At 42.1% G+C, this 13,989-nt stretch overlaps 1 protein-coding gene across 1 annotated transcript; it reads right to left on the bottom strand.

Moving 5' to 3' along the window:
* Window positions 1-838: 838 nt before the first annotated feature.
* Window positions 839-13,392, bottom strand: LOC133991076 (glutamate decarboxylase 1-like). The gene is made up of 16 exons (XM_062429538.1): window positions 13,317-13,392; window positions 11,323-11,379; window positions 9,502-9,639; window positions 8,675-8,917; window positions 7,236-7,326; window positions 3,575-3,687; window positions 3,303-3,418; window positions 2,788-2,867; window positions 2,603-2,657; window positions 2,384-2,500; window positions 2,213-2,277; window positions 2,036-2,114; window positions 1,713-1,862; window positions 1,460-1,567; window positions 1,163-1,252; window positions 839-1,012 (listed from the first exon to the last, which is right to left on the bottom strand). Exons 1-16 carry the CDS (start codon window positions 13,390-13,392, stop codon window positions 839-841), a joined length of 1,752 nt encoding a protein of 583 aa, XP_062285522.1.
* Window positions 13,393-13,989: the final 597 nt, after the last annotated feature.

Raw genomic sequence — 13,989 nt, 5'->3', positions numbered from 1 at the left:
CTGTGGACATTTTAAATCTTAAATCTTAAAACTTCAACAAAGGGAAAATATAGCAGACTGTAAATCAGTTGCTTATCTAAATCATCTCAGCTTTACCCACTTCGTATCTATGGTGTGCACATTAGGTCATAATAAGCTTATTTTTAACACAGTGCTAGCCTAAAATACATGACAGGATACACTCAGTGTGCCACATGCACACCTGCACACCTGCACACACACACACACATAGACACTGCTTCAGGGGATTGGGGACACTGATTTAGGACAAATAGGTTGGTGCACTGAGATTAAATACACTGTATGTACAGCTGACAGCACCAATGATTCAATCTTGTGTAGCAAACATATAATACAGAGGAGTAACTTCATGATACCTTGTTATATTTTGATCTGTGCTTTCTCCCTTTCAGTGTTTAATCAGATTCTTGCACACACACACATTCAGGCACAGACAGGCAGACACTGAGAGACAAACTATGTTGGACAAGAAACTAGATTACACACACACGTTACGAGATTCCACAGCACACACATAAATTAGAGTGTGGTTGTTGTACCTGGAGACTTCAGATACTTATTAAATATTTTGTCTAGAGGAGGAACAATGTGGGACAGAACAAGTAAGAAAACTTGAAGTCACTCTCATTGCTAATTTCTCTTCGGTTGGGGGAACAGTCAGAATGCTGCAGACGAAAGTAAACCAGATAGAAAACGTGTCCTTTCATGACTCTCTCTGCAGCACTGTGAATGTTTCACCTCACTGGCATTTGCCTTAGAAATATAACAGATAAAAGAGCATAGGTGCAACTCTGGAGAGCAGCGATGGCTGAGAGGTCTACAGGTCGTTACCCAGCCTCTCAATCTCATCAATGAGGAAGTCGATGTCAGACTGGGTGGCTGCGGGGTTGGAGACGACCATGCGGAAGAAGTTGACTTTGTTACCCTGAGGCTGGTAGCCCACCATAGTGGTGCCCGACTCCATCATCATGGCCTTGATCTTTGGCGCCACCTGGTGGAGTGAAGAAATGACAAATCAGAGCTTTGTACTTCAGAAAGGGAGAATGAATAATACTCATTGGTGGAATTAATAAAAAAAAGGATAAATATGAAAGCTGATTGGTGGAAATGTCTGAAATTAATAGACAGATAGGTGTCTTACCCTGTGGAGTTTTTCTCTCCGCTCATCACCATCTGGCATGCCTCTCAGGCTGGGTGGGAGGTACCAGAAGCAAACGTTGGTGTGCTGGGGCTGCAGAGCAAAACAAACACAGTTCACACACACGCACGATGGAGGCAAGGAAAGCGAGCAAGGTAAATATTGTGACAGATAATTTAAACTAAAAGTCTGTAAAATTAGGATTAAATGTGTGTTGTGCTTGTTACTTTCCATCATGCCAAAAATACTTTTTTTTAAATACTATCAACATTGACAGAGTAGAAAATTAGAGAGGCTCACCACTCCATTAAACACCATCTCATATCCCTCCCTGTTCTTGATCTTGTTGTACAGGTACTGAGACAGATCCAAGCACTTGTCAATGTGCTGCTCAAACCCGATGGTGCCCTGCAGGGGTGAAAAGAGTCGGTGCTGTGTTTAGAATACGAAATCATCGAGTATGAAGCTACAGCATTTGTTGTGATAAAAATATAACATTTCCTTTATGCTTGAGCAACTTAAAGAACGGCAGGTGTGTGCATATCTGTTTTACCTTGGCCTTCCACATGAGCCAGAACTTAAAGATGTCGACGTGACGGCCACACTGGATGGCTTTGTCCCCAGTGTCGTAGGTGACATCGTACTGTTTGTCTGGTTGGAAGAGGTAGCCGGCACACATGGAGTTACATCCTGCCATGATTCCCTACAGACACAGACACACAGTACATACACTGTTAAAATACACAATAGTAGTATGTAGAACTTTCACAGACCACCAGTACTATGAAGAGTTGCATGATTATGAACATGTAATATATGTATATTGACAGATTTGACTTTGCCTTATCAGTCAGTTTCAGAAAGTGTGTACTGTACCTTCTCTCTGACCAGGATTGCAGAGCACTGTAGAGGCACGCCCATCATCTTGTGAGGGTTCCATGTGACTGAGTTGGCCCTGCAAAGTTTCAAATATGTTTAGATGTAGGTGTCATTTCACCAAACATATCCTTCAAATAATAACACAGAGCCGTCCATCTGTTCTCATGTATTTACCTCTCGATGCCATTCAGCTTATGGCGATGCTTCCTGGACATCAGCAGTCCACCACCCCACGCTCCCTGAGGAGACAAGACAGCACCGTCACAGAGAGGTACACAGGCAAAGACATGGCATCACTACGGCTACTACTGCTACTACTAGCATAATACTACGTGAACCACTCACATCAACGTGAAGCCACAAGTTGTACTTCTCACAGATGTCAGCAATCTCATTGATGGGGTCGAATGCACCGTAGACAGTTGAGCCTCCTGTGGCGTTCACAAACAACGGCACGTAACCCTGCAGAATCAACACATAAGTCTCAGAGATACTGAAAACACTTTAAGAGACAACACAAAGAAAAGAAAAGTACAAGGAAAATTTTGAAAAAAAGACAATTACCTTCTGTTTAGTTTCAATGATCTTGGCCTCCAGATCTGCAGGAATGACTCTCCCCCTGAAACAGCGTAAAGCAAGAAATCATGTCTAACACATAATAGTATCAGACATAATATATTATCCACATACAGTATTTTAACATTAACTATATTAATCATGGCTTTACATTCCTACAATGAATCTCCTACCTCTCATCTGTGCTTAGCAGAACCACATTTTCACTACCAAAGCCCAGAGCAGCTCCAGCCTTCTTTATGGAGTAGTGGCTCTGCAGGGACACATATTAGGCGAATGATTAGTCTTTTATAGAAATGAATAATAAATAATAAATTCAAGAAGAATGGAGCTTTTGTCAGATAGTTGCTACTTAGGCTTTGGAGAGCTGTCATATTGTCAACAGTACAAGTCTTTATAGACAAAAGTAAATGTACGGACTCAATCTAGAGCCAATAAAGCATACCACCTGCTTTATTGGATTATTTAAAATCGTGTGAATTGAAGAACGAGGTTGCGCTTCAACATTGGGATTCTCAGTGAAGTGCTAAACCCAAAATCCAGTGAGCATGTTTCAAAAATAGATCTCAATTTCCCTTGATAAGGAGGACAAAATACTAACGTGTCACCTGTTTATTTGGCTCACATCACGATAGAAAAAAACCACATCTAAAATATTGTGTATGTGAACGTGTTCACGGTCACGTACATGTTCGGATGTGAAAAGGACGAGGCGGGGAGCAGCAGACATGCCCTTGGTCTTGACCTCAGGGAAATACTTGTAACGTGCGATCATCACACTGTACATGTTGGAGATAGCGCCGCCTGTTGAGCAGAAACACACACATCAGCAGCCTGGATGGACTGCGGCATGCAGACAAATGTAGTATTATTAGTTATGAGACAATAATTTGCTACTATCCAATACAAAATAACACACACTTTACATGTATAATTGGATACTTCTTATCATAAACTAACCTGGTGAAAAGAGACCATCTCCCTCTCCGTCGGGCCATCCAATCATCTCTCTCATTTTCTTCAGGGTCAGCTGCTCCATCAACACAAACACTGGAGCGATCTCATAGGTGAACCTGTCAATCATATTGAAAAGATTATAAATACAGTACATCAGCACATCATACAACATCACTCTAACATTTGAGTCATGAACAACTGCTTTGTGAAAACAAAGAAGAAGAAAAGAGTTTGATGGCACACACACCCACAAAACATCTAAGACACACACACACACACATAGACCAATTGGTTTTTTCATTAGCTCTACTATAATTCCATCCACAGAGCACAAACTGGAGCTTGTGCTGACGGGGCTAATTAAAAAGTGTCTGATAGGAGTCAGGCAGCAAACATTCATATTCAAATGCCTTCTAAAATCACTCAGTGGTTTAATTAAAGCACACAAAGCTGTGATGGCTATCTGTCAATCCTGCCAATCTCAGTGGCAGGGCTGAATGGGGCTGATTTGATGGCTGAGAGCTCTTGAATGTGTGTTTTGAGGAAGATAACATATGTATGTTGATCACGAAAATTCCGAAATTGAAGAGGACACTGCGGGTTATGAATTTCATACCCTTTCATTAAAAGAAAGAAAAAAGGAAAGACAAAAAGAAGAATCATCAGAGAGTTGAGACAGAAAACATCTTTTAAAACATGTCAGCTGTGTGTCTGACCCCTCCGTTACTTAACGACAGACCAAATGACAAGAACAAAACTCCTGAAGAGGCTGAAGTAGGTTAAATGTGTCGCAGAAAGCTGAACGCTTTTGCTGTCTTTGCTAACTGAAAGGCCATCTCAGCGCCTCCCACACACACACACACACACCCCGAGGACTGATCCCGGTGTACCCTGCTTTTAATGAGGCCAGTTACACAATTCTCCTCTACTTCTATCACCCACCACCACCACCATTACTATCTAAAACATCGCCTCTCCTCTTCGATTACCCTTTGTTTTCCTCACAAGTAGGCCACTAAACAAGGACTGAAGCCTTTCATAGTTTGGGTAAGGAGGAGGACAGATAAAGGCAGTGAGGAGAGGAGGCTGTAGGGAAACAATGCAAGGGAGGAAACTCTGACAGGGGACAACAAAGAGAAAGGAGGGGTTGATTTGGAAGAAGAGGGAGGGAAGCACACAGAAAAGAGAAAGGATAACAAAGCAAAATAGAAGTGCTCGAAAATATAAGCAATAAAGAATAGGAAGGGAAGCCGTGATAGAGGACAAAGAAAAGTGGAATGAAAAACAAAGGGATGAAAAAAAACAGAGGACAAAGACATATTTCTGGTGTAATCATCCCTGGTGAGATATCACCCATTGATTGGATTTGATTGGAACATTAGCTCGTAGTCGATACACCAGCCCCAGATTATGACTGCTGGGTTTCAGCTGGGGCAGCGTTATGAACAGCCACAACAAAGGATGGCATTACAAAGAAGACAAAATGTCTCATTTTATAACCTCTCACTGGCCTAATTTCACATAAATAGCGTCTCTCCGAAATATTGGAATTAAGGTGCACACAGAAATCTAATATCACGGATGTCTCACTTTCATTTTCTCTTAAATATATTCCAACCACAGCAGACAAGAGACAAAACTAGTGCACCTTTTTAAAATTCTACTTCCCTCGGTGAGTCATTTCAAGCTGTAATGACAATAATGGTGATCATTATCACAATCAGAGCCAATCATTGGTCTTTTCAGGGTGAAAATTACCCCTCAGTCACCTGCCTGTCTCCAGGGACGGCCCCTAAATGCCCTTATTATCGTCATCAAGGGCACTCAATGTGTGTTTGAATGTGTGTGTGTGAGTCTCTATACGACTAACCCTCTGACCCCCCAACCACATTCTCCTCTCAGCGCCTCAAAGCACCACTGAGTCAGTCTGTATCCACAGGGACAATAGAGCCAGAATGAGTGCTCCACAGGGAGCTGCAGCAGCCAGTTTCCACAGTGTGACAGGGTTTTCTGTGCAGCCGGAGGACATTGTGTGTCAGTGTGGGGCCCAGCTGGCCTATCTGCTAAGACCAGCTCACAATGAGCCTGCAGTCAATGGACTGGAAAGCCTAGCTGCTGTATCTGGGACAGCCAGAGCTGGTGTGTATGTGAGGACTGGTGTGTGTCTGTGTCATTACGAAAGTGTGCACGATTGTGTGTGTGAGTGTGTGAATTCAATGGCTGTGCGTCGTGGGGCATTCTTCCAACCAGGAGATGAGATGGGAAAGTTTTTTAAAGAGGGGGTGGGTTCATGAGCTAATGTTTTGAGAAATTGTATATGTGAAATGTCTCAATTTCCCTCCTGCTTTTGGTCTGTTATCCTTACATTGATCTTTCATTTAGGAGCCAGCCATGGAAAAAAGATAGAGGTCACAATAGTTAGAGAACAGTGAATGCTCAGTTTGTGATTATGGAGTGGAGTGCATTGTCTTCTTCCCACTATTACAGCAGCTACGTGTTTGGACTATAAAAGAAAGATGTCAACATGGCTCTGCATTAATGTCACCAAGGCAAACTCTTGCAGAATTGTCGTGCTTGGTAATTTGAGGGGCTGCTTTTGTATTTGTGTTCAAATACTGTTGTGATTGTCAATTTTCTAGCCTTCTTTTTGCAACTCTGTCATTATGTCGTTTTTTCGTTGTCAGGTCCTGATTTTTCTCAACAATTAGTCAGTTATGGAGTAATCATACAGTAGACACCATTCCTGAAGTCAAAATGCCAAATACCTTCTTCATTGTGAGGATTTACTTTTTTTGTGTTTTATGTGATTGAAATGGAGTCAATTTGATTATGTCACCTTAGGCTTTAGGTAACTGTGACTGGCAGTTTTCTGTAGTTTCGGACATTTTACAAACCAAAAAAATGTATCGAGAAATTCATTCATTTTAATTGCTTATGAAAATAATTAGTAGTTGTTGCCCCACATAATAGCACTGTGCATCTTCTGTTTATTAGTGCTGCGTACACCTTAAAGCCAATCTTAATTCTATAAAGCTGTGAATTGGCCTTAAAATATATTTTATTAATGTCCATAGTGCATAGCTGGACCAATACCAATACCAATACGAGAAATTCACGTTCAGCAATGAGTTACAGCTTATTTTCTGTGTGTGTGTGTGTGTGTGTGTGTGTGTGTGTGTGTGTGTGTGTGTGTGTGTGTGTGTGTGTGTGTGTGTGTGTGTGTGTGTGTGTGCGTGTGTGTGTGTGTGTGCGTGTGTGTGTGTGTGTGTGTGTGATGTTGATGTGGTTCGTGCCCTTTATCAGACAGGACCACCATGTAACTGTGACCTGAGATCAATATGCAATCTAACCACCCCTGGGGCTGGGCTGACTGCGATATACAGTACAGAGCTGTGGCAGTCCACAATCTGTCAATACATAGTTTCAACAGGATAAACCAAACAATTTATATAACTGCCCTCAGAGGCCACTTTGAGCAGTGTTGAGGGGAATTCCATAAGAACGCCCACCATGCCTACATATGATAATGCCTGGGGGTTATATTCAGTGGCCTACAAACAAGAAGTCTATATTGTCCTGTTATGACATGTAGAGGTGTTTCCCCCTGTAAAGGTAACTGTGTCATGCACAAGAACGCCAACAAACATTGCAGCGTATAACTTACATGTTGGTGTTAGCAGTGGAGGTGAGCCACTCTCCTGCCAGACCGATGATGTCCAGACCACAAGACAACTGGTTAAAGAAGCGTGGATGACCTGAAAGAGAGAAATATACACACTAAATGGCATCCCTGTGGCTCTGCTGCTTCTAGGACAGGAATCATGCATCATCAGAGAAAGCAATAGGGTCAGCCACTAGTATGTCTGAATTGTCCTGAGCACATAAAAAGCTTTATCAAGGCACACGATGGCTGCCGTGCATTTTGAGCTAAAGCTGACTGTGTATTTCTGATTGTTAAAGTAATGCATGAATAAATGAATATATTATGAGACCCTGTTCTTCACTTCTGTGTTCATATTCATTCAGATTTCATATTGTATCCCCTTGGTCTATCATGAAACCTCAGGGATCTGACATAGCACTGCTGAGTGTGCTATAATTACATTGGTAACAAGGCCATATGACAGCCATTTAGACACTAAGGTGCTTGCACACACAGTCACCGTCAATGGAGCCTAAATGCAGTCTTGGATATAAACACCATTATGAGGTGGCAGTATATGGCTCATATGTTAATCAATTCTAAAATAAGATATCAAATCTGAATTTTCAATAAAAATATAATTAAAAACACATTAGTTATTGTGGTTATATTAAACATACTGGCAGTGCTACTTCACAGAAAGAGGACAGAAGGCAAAAAGTACTGCATGTTTCAGCACCGCGGACAGCTCCTCCAATCAGACCTCACATAATTCATCTATATTCTTTTTTTTCTTTTTTTTTTAAAGCACAAACATCACGTATCCGTATGAAAAGTGGTGTTGAGTAATAGACACGGTGGGAAACTGTGTGATATATATAAACCCACGGGACAGTTTGAGCGTTGGCGTTTTTAACAGCTTCAAACAGCCCGTGTTAGGATCCCCTCAGGCGACACTTGCTTTAATAAGTCGAGGGGAGAGAAAAGGAGCATGTCGACGGAATTACCAAGGGGACAATAAATAAGGCAGTCATCGTGACAGGCTGTACACTATGACAAACACCCTCTTTAATGGTTTGTACCGAAGCCACTTCTATGTAGGCTTGTACAAATTGTTAGTATTAATTTACATCCAAGTGACTAAATGGACACGTTTTTTATGGAATATACAAAAACATACAGTTAAACATTAACGCTTATTATATGAAGAGTGTTAGCGATATTATGATATGTGGAGTCACATTTAGGCTACACATATATTTATATCTAAATCTATACATATATGTATCTATACTTTTGCATCCATAATTAGGCAGTCTGTTTTTTAGGTGCGTTAATGGTTCGTTAAAATTTATTCTCAAACGTTTAATATCATTTTGGTATTTAATATGCAATATTCAAAAGCTCATAGATCAAGCTTTAAAATCATAGTTCCAACTCATCCTAGTGTCCTGGCCTACCTGTCCGGACGCCATATTTGAGCGTGTCCCTGCAGTCCACCAGGATCTGCTCCAGGGACTCGGGCTGGTCAGACAGCTCCAGGTTGAAGCCCTCCATGCCCTCCAGCAGCTGGTGAGGGTGGTGGAAGTCCAGCACCTTGGTGGAGCGGTCAAAAGTCTTCTTGACGTAGTTAGTGAGGATGTCGACCACCTCCAGCAAAAACTGCATGGTCGGTTCTTCTCCATTTTTGGCTGGCAGCAAGTCTAAAGACAATAAATGGAGGAGTAAGGGTGAAAATCGTGGGCTTCTAATATAGGCCTCCTTCTCCAAGCTAAAACGAAATTGTTTTTAATATTGTTCACATAAACCAACAGTCAGTATATTCAGTCTCAAAATTTCTCAAGGGGGCTTTAGGTCATACTTGTACCTCCTCCTGCAATGTAACACCTCCCAAAAAATAGCATTTACTCTAAAGAAAAATGTGGTATAACAAGGTTCTGTTCCGATTTTCATGGAAAAATGTTGCAATGTAACCCATACCAATAAATATTTGACACTACCAACCCCCAAACCTCCCTTCTTTGATACAACATTGACCTCATTAAGGCTACTTTAGCTGATTTACTAAAAAAAATAGTTGGGAAAACGAAAACTAGTCGAGTAGTATTAGTTTTCTCTGGGGCTTGTAACAATTTAATCCCAATAAAGACGCCAACATTTAAAATGACGCAATGAACTAATGTGACCATAAGCTCTACTACATCTTGTTTATAGTGTGAGTAAATACTAAGAGTCTGGTTTGCTTTTCTTTTCTTTTTTTTTTAACGTAGCTGGGTTTAGGTCTCACCTCTGGCGAACAGGTTGGAGAAGTCGGTCTCGGTGCGACGGAAGCGCGCGTCCCTGTCGCTGTTGTCGCACGAGAGCAGGTTCTTCTGGCCAGCGAGCCTCCCCTTCTCCTCCAGACTGTTGTTCTTCTGCAGGAACCCTAGGGTGTTACACGGCGGAGAGCAGGAGTTATCACCAAACATCTCCATCCCGCACACACAGAAGAAAAAGAACGAGCAAAACAAAACAAAAAAATTAAAATAAATGAATGATTAAAAAAGAAAGAGAGAAAATAGATGTCCAAATAATCAACGTCTATGTAGGCTAGTTATCTGGTAAAGCAGCGTTTCAAAAAAAATATATCTGCTCTTTAAAATCAGTTCCAAACACACTAAATCCTTCAATTCTTCAATCAGAAATGCCTTTCTGGTGGAGGCCAAGCTTATAAAGGCCCTAAATGCCCGCAAGGAAGAGGGACCACCGGTGTGTGTGTGTGTGTGTGTGTGTGTGTGTGTGTGTGTGTGTGTGTGTGTGTGTGTGTGTGTGTGTGTGTGTGTGTGTGTGTGTGTCACCCCACCCTGTGCTGTGACATCACAACCACACCCCGGGTCATCAGGAGCACCCTCCTGTCCTCCCAGACTGCCCGGCTCAGCAGGCAGGAGAGGACAGCCCGCGGTGATGACCCAAACAGCCAATAAATACACACACCCCTGTTAATGACGGGTTAATAACGGGCACGGAGCCCTCCAGCAGTCTGCTTCTCCAGTACAGGCCTGTGTGTTTTGAACTCTACGATTCCAACGTTATAACAGGCACATAATGTGTGGGCCTAATTGTGCGCAAAGCACCTAATTGAGAAAGGTGGAAAAGCCACACAGCCTTGTTATCTGAAACATATAGATTATACTATCTTATATTTTTTAATAGAAAAAAATGTGTTGCTCGTTAATTCTTAAATTACATATTCAAAATCAATATTTGAGATCATTTAACTTCCATAGCATTCACATAGAAATATATCAAGCTCCAAGTCCATTAAAATGTCATTTAAACCAATATAAATCCACTGGTCAATTTCTCATTCACAGAATATCAAACTCATTCGATCCTTTGGTCTTAATTGATTTTTGCTATAACAAACAGGTCAGTAGCTTCCAGTTTGAATGGATTATATCTACATGACCTTTATTTATCTCTGCACAGCTGCAAGACAAACGTATCCACACATTGGTGTCCCCAAAAGACACAAATTCTTTCAAATGATGGAGAAATAAACACGCCTTCACTGCAACGTCATATCCGCTTTTTTTCCACTCTAAGTTATAGAAGCAATTACTGAAACTGACAGTAAGGCTGCACTAATTGAAATACAAATAAATTACTAAAGAAATGTCGTAATTGTCTTTTTTCACAGGTTCTTTAGGAGACAGTCTGTGCTATATAACCTGATTTCCAGGCATGTCTGGATGATTTTTCCTCTCTTCTTGGAGAAATGGAAAAGACACGGGGGGGTTCAGGGGCGGTCAGGGGGGCTCTCATCATCAGACCTACAGGCTAATGTCCACTGACCTTTAGAAGATGGAAACACACTGTGACAGTCGTGGATGGCCCTGCTCTAACAGCCTTTACTGTGGCCTATTTCAGAAGGCCTCGAAATGGGTGAGAGAAGAAAAAAAAATAACTGCACCTCTATATGGTAACACTTCACTGGAATACAGAGGCACAAGTTGCGCACCACAGGGATATGATAGACATGTAAAGATTTGGCTTTTCTTAAATGGCAAGAAATTGTGAGAGTGACGTGCATGTAACGATTTAGGCGCCCTCCCAAAAAAAAACTTACCACAAATCTTCATCCCCAGTTTCCGTGTGCATCCGTGCATCCACGCATATTCGTTGGCTAAAACAGAATTGAACGTTTGAGTTTTTGGAGTACAGGCCGCGGACACAACGAGGATGGGCGGATGATGGATAGAAGCTGGTGGAGCACAGTGAGCACAGTGGAAGCGTGATGCGCACGGCTCCTGGCCGGGTGTGTGATTCTCAGATTGGACGGTGGGTGTATTAGTGAAGGGTGTTGTTGTCGAGAATTTACCCACATTTCTATTTACAACAACACCCACTGTTCATAAGGGGATGAACCTTATAACATATCCGATTTAAGTTCAATCAATTGGGTCCAACAGTGGCCCGTGCGGCACATCCACGCCGGCTCACACACCCAGCCAAGGGGCGGACTGGAATTAACACCCGTGAAATGAGCTCACGGAGGAGGGCAGAAATTAATTGAGTGAAACACAGTATGTGACTGGAGCGAGCTGGTAATGTCTGTGGCCGAGGAGTCTATAGCAGGCTTGATGCAGAAACTTATAGTATTTTGCGTCTCTCTCTCTCTCATACATACAGTCGTCACACACACACACACACACACACACACACACACACACACACACACACACACACACACACGCTTAGACATGCGTGAGCAGAGATGAAGTGGAAGCCATGGGGAATAAATGCAAGCCACGGAGAGGCGGTCGGCGTACACCTGATGGAAAACTTTCAAAACAAAAAACAAGTATTTAAATTTACTGAAGCAGTTTCATTCCGAGAGGAACAGCTCGAGGTGCTGAGGCCAAGGCATACAAACACACCCACACACACATAAGCGCGCACACACGCACACAAGCGCGCACACATAGACACTACAAGCCGCCGGGCGTGAGATGGAGCGTGGCAGAGAGATAATGGCAACATATCCAGCAAGAGTACACGAGCAAGTCAGACAAAACAAACATCTTCTTTTTAATGGGCTTTTTCCCCCTGTACAAATTCACATTTCAAACAAGTCTGAGAATCTTTTGGGAAAGGGAAAATGTTTATTGACATCCAAGGGCCACAAATAAAAGATTGAAAATATTGCATTTGATATAGGGATATAGAGAAAAGGTGCAACTGAATTGTACACTGGCCCTCAGGAACTGCTGCCTTTTCCTATTGCATTTAACTGAAGACAAAAAGCTGTAATTATTTCCTTGCGTTACACTGCAGATGGCTGCTCAAGTGCACGTTTAATGGCGTCGATGCACGCGACAAAGGCTTAAAAATGATTCAGTAGATTCAACCGCCTTTAAAAGAAAATACCATCAAAATATGTCATTGCATTTAATCTAGGCCTAACACATCCTGGAAAATAACTAACATTACGAGAAAAATAAATCATTATAAATAAAATGGGTACAAGTTCTTTGCAAAATTTGGCAAAATCATTAAAGAAATTAAAAATCAGGATTAAAACCAAGACGATGAACGCGCTGCATGGTGCAAGAGGGGAAAATGGGAGGAAATATTCAAATCAGGAATATATTTTCTATTAGAAAATTCATATTTATTAAAAAAAAATGTTGTCAGTAAAATGCTCTTGGGTCATTATACATATCAGTGGCTTAATGGCGCATTATTTCTGCGCCAGGTCTACTGCTCGGTGCGCACTGCTGATCCGCCAGACAGCGACAGGCAGCTGTGATGGCTCTGTTTTTAACCGGAATGATTAACGACGGAGCCCACACAGCAAATGGCCCGGGCGAGACTCGCTTTTATCAGACAGGGAAGGAGGGGAGAGAGAGACAGAGAGGCAGACAGAGAGGTGTGCCGGGGTTGAAATCGTCCAGGTAATACATCGCACTGCAGAAGTGTCTCTGAGCAAGGCACCGAGTCCCTAACAGCTCCAGTGAGCTGCTCTGTAAGCGCAGACGGAGAGCCTTAACGAGAATTTACCCTCGGGGATCGATATAGGACCGTGGTGTTATTAAAAGAGGGAGAAGTGTGAGAACCTACTTGTGGACGGAGGTCTTAAATTGTCTGAGTTGGGGTCCTGGTCCCCGCCGCTGGCTCTCGGTTCAGACGTGGCCATCAGTCCTCTGTTATCTGATCTTCAAGTGGGAAATAATTCAACTGCAAACAAAACGGTCCAGGGTTAGGAGTAGGCTATAAGTCATCTCAGCTCACCAAATACCATTTGATATATATATTTGAAATAAATCTGATCAGTTTAATTGGTAGGCCTAGATGAGATCAGAAAATGATGTTTTGCACTGTGCGTCGCCAGGAATGATTTATTCCCGGAGGACACCTGGGTGGGCGATGGATCAAGCAGCGCAAAAAATTGGAGCGAATTGCACATGAAGCAAAGAGCGCACATCGGGATAATGTGTGTTGAGATAACGTGTATAGGTGCATTCGTTTTGGAAATGGTCTGCAATATTTCTTACAGTCAATTAGCCATTAAGCATGACTGAATCTGCCCTCCAGAGCACAGAGCCAGTTTAAGGTTATACGTTTTTAAAAGTTGATATGTTGATAGTTTATATGAAATCAATTTCTGCTTCATTGGAGCAAAAATATATTTTTTGTTCTTATATCAATCTCGCGCAGAGCGGCACCAGACTGCTCAATCCTATGAGCTGTGTGTTCATTATAATTATCCACAGCACTCATATATCTCAGGAAT

Source organism: Scomber scombrus, chromosome 11, assembly GCF_963691925.1.
Source record: "Scomber scombrus chromosome 11, fScoSco1.1, whole genome shotgun sequence".
Lineage (NCBI taxonomy): Eukaryota > Metazoa > Chordata > Actinopteri > Scombriformes > Scombridae > Scomber > Scomber scombrus.
Note: the sequence above shows the minus strand (reverse complement) of the source record. Positions and strands in the feature narration are given on the sequence as shown.

Coding starts and splice junctions, on each gene's coding strand:
- LOC133991076 (XM_062429538.1), bottom strand. CDS start 13,392: ATGGCCACGTCTGAACCGAGAGCCAGCGGCGGGGACCAGGACCCCAAC. Junction 8,918..9,501: donor CTCCAACCTGTTCGCCAGAG/GTGAGACCTAAA, acceptor TATTGTCTTTAG/ACTTGCTGCCAGCCAAAAAT. Junction 3,688..7,235: donor TCCACTGCTAACACCAACAT/GTAAGTTATACG, acceptor TATGATTGACAG/GTTCACCTATGAGATCGCTC.